The following is a 9,570-nucleotide window of genomic DNA, read 5'->3' on the forward strand; positions in this document are numbered from 1 at the left end:
ACCTGCTTGCACCTTTTCTGCCTCTGCCTGTGTTTTAGTCTCCCCCCTGAGAAATGCTCAAGGTTCGCTCATGGGCTACATGGAAGTAGAGGGATAGAACTCATACTTAGTCATGAAACATTTGCCAACAGATCACGTTTTGCCATTCTGTTTTTTCCTCTCTGCCCCTCCACTCCCTTCCAAAAAGTTCTGTTTTTTTCAGCAGTAACCCAGCACAACCCTTCACTTCTTTTGAGAACTGGTAGTTCCCTGGGACATAGAGAGCATCCCTCCCTCTGCCCACCCACAGAGGACGTAGCGTTCCCGCTCCTCGCTCTGCTCCTCCCATTTCCTGCTGGGAAAATGGTGGGCACCATCCCTGAGAATCGCTGGGCTGAGTCTTGAGTTGGTTTTCACCTCTGTTCTTACTGCCAGGTGGTTTCTGGCATTAGGTGGCCCCTGGCACAGGTCACTGACCTGCTTTAAAGACTGCATAAATGGCATAAATCGTGTGGCTTTCGGCATTTAACTGCACGACCGAGACACCAAATCCAAACAGCTCGCTGTTAACAATGGGACTCAATTCAACCCAACAACCAATCCATTATTTTATTACATGTTCTTCTATTTATTAACAAGCTGAATGGCTAGAACAGTGGGTCTATACTCGAGTGTTTACCTCACATCTGCATGAAGGACAAATAAAAGTTGGTTCAACGATACTATGTTCACATTATCCAGGCTTCCAAGTGTAGTTGTTGTGTGCAAGTTATCTCTGTTCATGTGGTAACTGTGATTTTTTTTTTTTCCCCCTGTGGTAGCATGATTACGCTTAGTACTTTGTCTGCTTGGCTTTTTGTGCTCTTGGCTGCATCCATTTAGATTTTGCTTTAAAACATTGATATTCTAGTTTTCACACTTGGCTCCTGTGTGTGTCTCATACGTACCCATCCAACCGTGTCCGTGTTCCGTGCTTTTCTGTTTGTGAAGTGTGATATGTTATGTGTAATGGTTTTTTTAACAACAATACAAAAGAGACTTTTTAATTTAAAAAAAGCCTTTCTACTTACTCACTGCAAAAAAAAAAAAAACAAACTATCAACATGCATGGTTTGACATTTGCATTACAATTAACATGGCTTGTCTTTTACTAGGGATGTACCACACGAGTGGACCTTGGCTTTCTTTAACCACTCCTCCCCATCAGTTCTTTGATGGCTTTAAACCTTGGTTTATTTTAATATTGCAGTTGGTACAGACATTCAAAATGCACATAACTGAGCCACTCGTTTATGCATATAACATCCAGAGACTTTGGACTCCAGCTGCCTGCACTGCCCTAACCATGTGCTACATTTTTCACCAAGTGTTCTCTGCCCGCTGTGCCCTGGGGAGGTGCCCTCTGACAGCCCTTTCCTTTTCTCCCCCCAGATCCGCGTCGTGAAGGCATTCCGTAGCTCTCTCTATGAAGGTTTAGAAAAACCAGAATCTAGAACCTCTATTCACAACTTTATGACTCATCCTGAATTTAGGATAGAAGATTCCCAGCCCCACATCCCACTCATTGATGACACAGACCTAGAAGAAGACCCTGCTCTCAAGAAAAACTCGAGTCCACCGTCCTCGCTGAACAAGAACAACAGTGCTATCGACAGTGGAATCAATCTTACAACTGATACAAGTAAATCAGCTACCTCTTCTAGTCCAGGAAGCCCAATACATAGCCTGGAGACATCACTTTAGCTGAAAAGGTCACTGCAAAAAGGAAAAAAAAAAAAGAAATATAAAAAGTTAAAGTAAAATAAAATAAGAAACCCCACAGCAACCGAGATATATAAATATATATATTAAAAACATTGCTGGCTGAAAAGCTGTTTGAACTCTTATTCACTCTGAGACAAGTGAATGAATTGTTGATCACAATGGTTTTGGGGAAAGAATGAATGGCTGATTTACATACCCCCCATTCCCTTTCAGAAAAACAAAAACAAAAAAAAATCCTCCTGCATGAATGTACTGTACACTGCTGGCCCTTCTTTCTCTCTTTTTGTTTGTTTTTATTTCCTTTTTGGGTTTTTTTTTTGTTTTGTTTTGTTTTTTTTTCCTCCTTAAGCAGGAACTGCAGAGGACTTCTTTCTGAGGCTATTTATCCAATTCACTGGTCTGTGAGTTTTTGAAATGCTTGTGTGGCATGGACTCAATTGTATAGATTAATTTAAATAACTTTTTTGAAGTTGCAAAGCTTAACTTGCACAGTAGATTTGCACCAGTTGGACAGAGGAACTTAAACATTTATGAGACTATATATAGAGATATATACATATAAGTATATAGATAATTAATTATATATATGTATATATCTATCTATATATATATAGTTATATATATATAAAGTTTCTTTGTTGGCATGTTGCCTTGTTTCTGCTCAAATTGCTCTGACTATTTTAACTTATTTATGTCCTAAAAAAAGAATGTAATTTGTTTACAAACCTGTAGATAATATCCTTAACTATTTGTAGGGTTAAGAAAGCACTTCCTGCCGAAGTAGTATAAAAATGGCTCAGCTCAGCTCATTGAAAATGTCTGTACTCTCGCACCCTGGATATTTTATTACAACCGTGCTCTGATTTCTGCCTGATTTCTTTTTTGGGGTTTTTTGGTTTTGTTTTTTTTTTTGTTTTTTTTTTTTGGTCTTTTTTTTTTTTTTTTGTTAATAATGTAGATACTGCTAGTAAATAACAAAAGAAGCCAAAATATAACACATTGGATGTAGCATTGTGATCCTATATACAGGGAGGTAAACCAGGCTTCCTTTGTTTCAAATAAAAATCAAAATGATCAGGTTCTCTCCTTTTATTTTTTTCCTTTCTTCCCTCTGATAATCTGCTTGAACTCGTTTTGGTGCAACATACAATAATGGAGGCTATTTCATTCTTCAGACATACAGCAATGGCTTCGGAAACTATTTTTAGAGAGACATTAAATGAATTTATAATTTAAAATAAGTTATATTTGGTTTGTCTATATGGAGATAAAAGAAATGTTAAAATCTTGTGATATACTGTGTTAATCCTTTTCAATTAGTACTTTAGGCATTTATTTCCTTATTATTTGCAAAGTATGGGCTGTTGGCATTTTGGATGAAAATCACTGTAGGTTGTTGCTTTGATTTTTTTAAAGAAAAATCTAATTTCTGCACTATTAGGACTGAACGAATCTTTATTAATTGTGTATTGAGATGTGCTTTGTGTGATTCTTTTTTTTAATCAAGCTTGTGTTCCTGCAGTAACACAGTAATACATTATTTTACCTTGAGCTTTCTACCAAGAAAGCTGCTTTGAAAACCTGCAGTATGGAAGGCGACAAACATTTTTCAAGATGGTAACAGCCCTAAAAACATAAAAATTATGAGCTTATACAATTGCTATGTCAACCACTTGAATGCTAAGCACTTTGTGGATCACAGATTTTTCATAAATAATTTTTGTATTTAATATAAAGTTTGCTTGGAGACTTTTCAGCATATGATTTTTTCCATAACTGTACAGTGCAAAAGACATTTGGAGTTACACAATCGATTATGCCAGGCGTGTTGGAACAAAACACCCTCCAACCATCTCGATCTGTTGAGTTGTTAAGGTGTTTTTCTGGTTGTCCTAAAGTTGGCTCCATACAGTGGTGCATCTCTGCAGTCACAGCAGCTTAACCAAGCCAGAACTCTCCAAACCGAGCTTAGACTCATGGCCAAACTGCAGACTGAACCCCGATGTTTTCAGGGTGCATCAGGACTCTCAGCCAGGTAAAGCTCTGAGCGGTTTCCCTTGCCAGCTGCCGGACTCTGGGCTGGGAGCTCCGCTGGCTGCGGCTCACCCTGAGCCCTGAGGTGCAGGCAGGGTGCCCAGGTGAGCAGAGGCACCTGGCAGGAGCCCCAGCTGTGGCAGCTGGCCCCAGGGGCGCCCAGGCAGGAAGGTGCTCTGTACCTGGGGGTTCCCCTGTACACCACGGATTGGCTCCCTGGGGCCCGTGGGCATCTCTGGCCAGAAGACAAAAGTGGTATCTATTGACAGGGAAGCCTCTAGCTTTGGACTTGAACATCTACAGAAGCTATTAATACTGGAACAGTTTCTTTTCAGCATCTTAACACACTGACTGTTTGCCTTTTTGTTTTCCAACACTCTCCATATTTTTTCTCGGTTCCATTTCGTGTTTTTTTAATTTTTGAATTTTTTTCCTGTAGGAGTACCCCCTCCCTAAGGTACCATTTGCAGACTTGAAAACTGTTAAGAAAATGAACACTGCATTCTGTGTATATATAGTAAAACATATATAAACTGAGATGCATAGAAAACTTGGGCTTTTGTGAGCAGAGACTGTGCTTTATGTATATGATAAATGATAGACTTTTTTTTTTTTTTTTTAAGCAGAATAGCTATGACCTTTCAACTACAAGTCGTGCATCACAATTCCTTTCTTTTTTTGCTTGACCTCTCTGTGATGGGAACAATGGATCAAAAACCAAAATGATCAGTTTGTTAAAATTCCCTGCAATATATAAATGCTCGCTCTCTACGTACTGTACTTAGCAGCATGAGATTTGTGGACAACAATACAGTGGTACATTGGCAATCCATCCCACTAGGGGTTATTAATATATGTTCATTCATCTGTTTTTATGAATTTTTTTATCTAGACAATAATTGTAAATAAAGAACTTACTCTGTCTGTTCATTTAATACTATGCAAAAGGTTATGCTTTCTATTGTTATTCTTATTCCTACAGTGTGATGCTGGAATGTTTGTGGTTTCAAAAAAAAAACAAACAAAAAAGACAAAAGTAAGTAAAATATGTGATGTAAATTATTTTATAGTTTGAAACAAAATGATAAAAGATTTACTCTTGCTGCTTTCTGTCTAATAGATCTCTCTTGGCAGGAGCACAAGTGGAAAATTTAAAGAAATAAATTCACAAAGCAGCATGAACAATAATGGTCTGAATGTAACAGCTTTCTTTATTCTCACCTGAAATCACGAGATGCAGCTCTGGATTCCCGCTGGGATATTTGGATGTGCAGGTGGATGTAAATCTGGACTGGCAGTGAGGACCCTGCTCCCCAGGCAGAGTTTGCTTTCCTTGCCCCAGGGGCTGAGCAGCCCCAGGGCTTTAATTCCTGCCTGCCTGGGCCAGGAAGCCTGGAGCTGGGAATGCTCCTGGGAGTGCTGCAGGGAAATCGCTGCACTGAGTGCTCAGGAAAGTCAAATAATGGAGTGAATTTGCTTAGGGAACAGGGAGTTTAATCTTGACCCTGAGAACAACACCTCTCTAAGGCTTTTCCTGTCACTGATGACAGCTCTGCACTTACACTGATTTTTTTTTCAGCTCTTTCTCCCTCTGTCAGAGTGAGAAAAATGAACTTCGAATTTTTAGAATTGGGGAGTGCATCAGGACTCTCAGCCAGGAGAATTAGAACTGGGGAGTTCAGTCCAGGACTCCTCCTGCCACTGAAGATCTAGGGAAAAAGGAGGGAACTCTCATTTCAATGCTCAGACCCTGAGCCCAGGAGTTCCTTCCCTTTTTTTCCCAGCTTAGATTGATGCAGTTGTGCTCATACAGTGTTGTTGCTTTAGGAGTTAGCCAAGCAGGCCAGGTATGAGGTGAGTGGCTGTCAAATAATCTCATTTGTAAAGGTAAAATGCTTCAGATTACAGATTTTCCTGTCTTCTCACTTAGATTTCAAACTTATTATTCAACAATTCTCTATCAGAAGTTATACTTGATAGAGGCCAAAATGAAATAGTGCTACACGGTGAGGAAAGTTACCAACAAATAAAAGTGTACTCAGCACAGTGAATTCAACAAAACCCCTAGAGAAAAAAAATTATTTAGACAGCAGATTTCTTGGACTAATGCAGCTTTGCAGCTACTTTGGAATGAAACTGTTTTCTGCTTTGATTTTGGGAGCTTGGGGTAGCTAATAATCAGAAAATATTTTTAATTGAATTCCCTGTCACTCATTTCCCTCCTCCTTACACACAGAAGTTTATTTGCAGTGTTAGTCCGAGTGCTTTTGGCAGGACTCTCCATCTCTGCAGAGAAGCAGCTGTGAGGAGGTGTTGGTAAGAAAAAGCTCTGGCCTTGTTCAGTGTGTTTTGGGCACTCTGGGAATGCTGCAGCCCCAGAGATGTGCTTCAGGAGCTTCACCTTTGCAGGAGAGTTTGTGAAACACTTTTGAGCACGGGATGGATGTGAGTTGTAGGTGCAAATTGGGAAGAAAAGCAGGAATGAAATTCCCCACAACGCTAAATTCCTGCTCTGTGCAGCAAACTGAGGCTTCAGAAAGGCACACATTTGAGGCTATTAATCCATGAGGGAGAAGCAAGGCTGATACTCTGATTCAAAATAGGAATGCTGGAAGTTTTTAGCTGTTTTATGCCAAGACCATGAGGGTAAACATTGTGACCTCTGTAAGAAAACCAGGTGGTGATTTGCTGAGGTGCTGTACTGATAAGGAAGGGGGTAATGGTGCATAAATCACAGATAAAGGAGAGGCAAAAAGGGGAAATGAGGGAGAAAGAGGAGGAAAATGCAGGTGCATCTATAATATGAAATGGAGTCGTAATTGCTTGTTACTGGCTTGATCTGGCACTGAGTTCCAACCCAAGAGTGTTCCCTGCCTTTTCCAAAGAAATCCCAAACAGCTGGGAGTAGGTGACCTCCAGCATCCCTGTGCCCCTGGGTGTCTGCTGCTGTCCCATGCCACCAGGAGGGCTGGCACCACCTGTGCTGCTGCTTCCTCCCCGTGGCAGCCAATGTGGGCACGGGGGAAGCACCAGGGCTCAACTCTTCCCACTTCCTCCTGGTATTCCAGCACTTTTAGTGGCTTTTGAGGAACCACAAAAGGTAAGCACTGGATATTTGCCATTTGTGTTTGTATTCCTGCAGCTGTGTGAGACTTTGGCAGAATGGCACATAATAATAATAATAATAATAATAATAATAATAATAATAATAATAATAATAGTAATAATAATAATAGTAGTAATAATGTATTCCTGGCTCAGATCTGGACAAGGGTCCATGTGTGCATCGCCCTGGGCTATGAACTACAAATCCATATTTCTGATTTTATGAAATCCTTGTAGGGTTTCCTTGAGTTTGGTCACTAGCACACTGCTATAGGAGGTACTGTGAAAAATAGGGAAGTGTCTGATTCTGTTTTTCTTTTTACAAGCAGGTTTTAACAGGCACATTATGATCTAACCTGATGGGAACTCAAGAGAAGTATGATTAAACAACTCATTTATTAAACAGGGCAGACTGTTTAAAAAACACAAACCTAAGGAAATATTTACAACAACATTTTCTCCCATATGTTCAAACAAACTGATTTTCTGTCTATCTGGGAGCCCACGTTTGCCTGGTAATAAGTGAAGTGTTAAATTCCAGTTAAGGGAACGTGCTTCACTCCTTCCTCTGATGGATTTGGTTGATTTTCCAGCAAATTACAAAACACCTCCCTCTACCCCTTGTGTGTGGGCATTTCAGAATCTCTAGGAGTTGAGCTGGTATAAAATCAGCATTGTTGGTGCACAGCAAACAGCTTTTACAAGGTTGTGAAAATCAGAAAAATGAGTTAGGTTTCTTTGTTTGAGCTTTCTTGGAAAGTTTCACAGAGCACCTGCTAAAGTTGGTCCTTTATCCCAGAATCCCAGAGCAGCCAGGGTTGGAAGGGACCTCTGGAGATCACCCAGTCCAACCCCCACCAAGTCAGGGTCACCTGGAGCAGGTGACACAGGAACACTCCCAGGTGGGTCTGGAATGTCTCCAGAGAGGGAGACACACGGCTTTATAAAGCCTCCTAGTGCTTCCATCAGTGAGTTATCTAAAATTATTCCAGCTGCAAGTTTCAAAAGCGGTGTTTAAAATAATTATCTAAAATTATTAAAGAAAATTTAATAAGAATGATGGGATGATAAGTCACAGGAATGAGTTACTAATACTTTCTCACCCTAGCATGTCAAATGGGAAAGCTCTCTTATGCTTCTTTGCATATGGAGAGTTAATTACAATTTTTAATTTGATACATGTTTGGAATTACTTTCTAGAAGACAAAGATTGCAGGAGTTCTAGGAGATGTCACTGTGCACATAAATAGTGCTCTGTGGGAAGGAAGGGAACCAAACAGAAACCTTCCTGCCCCAAATGACCCTGCTGAACCAAATAGAAACCTTCCTGTCCCAGATGACCCTGCTGAATGCCCAGCACTGCTCATGCCCCTGTGACAGCCCTGCTTCTCCCCCAAAATCACTGGCTGGGAAGAGCACTGGAGTTCCTGGCCTAGGCCAGACTGCTTTTCCACTTGTTTATTTGTTTGTTTGGGGTGTTGCTGGGGATTTCAGTGGCTTTCTCTCCAGTTCCAGGCCTGGTCTCACCAGCTGGTTTGGTGGAGAGTGGTGCCTGATCAGGGAATGATGCCGTAATTCATTCAGAGTAAAATGTCTGTTCTACCAAGCCTGCAAAACAAAGGGAATTGAGCTCCCCAGCAGAGCATTCAGTGCTCTGGACTGTCTTTGTGTCCTGCCACCTATCAGAGAGGATTTTGGCTTCAGAGGCAAAGCTGCAGAGTCACAACCATCTGCAGAGAGGAGGGATTCCTGCCAGGCAGAGGCTCACCTGTGCCAAACCCATCACGCTTCCTGGGAAGGCAGAACGAGCTCTGCCTTCTCCTTGGGAAGCTGGTTCTGGTGCCATAGGGACCTTTTTGGAGGTTTGATTCTACTAGCAAGAAATAAATCCCTTCTAGCTGGTTTTATTATCCTGCTGTCTGTGCTTGGCAGGGATTTGGATGGTTTCAGTATTTCTCTATTACATTTTCTGTGCTATTTTCTGAAAGCCTGAGGTGATAAAAGTGGCTGTAGTGAAATATTCCTCGTGACTTCTTTCCTTGTATTAAACTCCACAGTCTCCTGTATCCCACGACTCCTGGATATAAATTGTATTTTCATTGGATGAGAAAACCCAGAGAAAACCCACTTTGGCTGAGCATGCTGCAGGGATGATTCAATTGCCTTTCTTTTCATTTTCATGTATCAGGACAGAAGCACTCCCCAATAATGCCAAAGCATTTTGTCTGCTCAGTGTTCCTGCCAGGACATTTTGTTCCTGAAAATTTGGAGGCTGATCTATGATCTGCCACTGGCAGAGCATCCTTATGCTAATGGTGAGCCCAGTGGAAATTTGCCATCCCTCCAAACAGCAGACACTGCAAATAATGGCTGGGACAGCCCTGAATCACCTCACATCAGAGGAAAGCTTTGCTACCTATAGTCAAGAATTAATTGAATTTCTTCATCAATGCAGAACCACCACACTGAAGTGTCTGGTTGTGTTATTGAATCCTGAAATGGGACAAAGCTGTGGTCACAATTTGAGTTTGCTTTCTTCTGTAGTTCATGCACATGTTAGATCTTAAAAATCATGGATTTATTAAAAAAAACAATCAAAAAACATTCTTTAGGTTCCCCAGCAATCTGAGATTTAGCAGGGAAAACAGGCAGGTACTTAAACATCCCGAATGATCTCTCCTTGTAAAT

At 40.9% G+C, this 9,570-nt stretch overlaps 1 protein-coding gene across 5 annotated transcripts in view; it reads left to right on the forward strand.

Moving 5' to 3' along the window:
- Positions 1–4,965, forward strand: part of ATP2B2 (ATPase plasma membrane Ca2+ transporting 2) — a 399,188-nt gene extending 394,223 nt beyond the window's left edge. For 3 of the 5 annotated variants that reach the window (XM_053989797.1, XM_053989798.1, XM_053989801.1), the window contains one exon: positions 1,411–4,965. In XM_053989797.1, coding sequence (XP_053845772.1) covers positions 1,411–1,722 — 312 coding nt within the window. In that variant the 3' untranslated portion in view covers positions 1,723–4,965. The remainder of the gene's footprint in view (positions 1–1,410) is intronic. The other 2 variants (XM_053989799.1, XM_053989800.1) reach the window with 2 other exon arrangements.
- Positions 4,966–9,570: the final 4,605 nt, after the last annotated feature.

Source organism: Vidua macroura, chromosome 13 (genome assembly GCF_024509145.1).
Source record: "Vidua macroura isolate BioBank_ID:100142 chromosome 13, ASM2450914v1, whole genome shotgun sequence".
Lineage (NCBI taxonomy): Eukaryota > Metazoa > Chordata > Aves > Passeriformes > Viduidae > Vidua > Vidua macroura.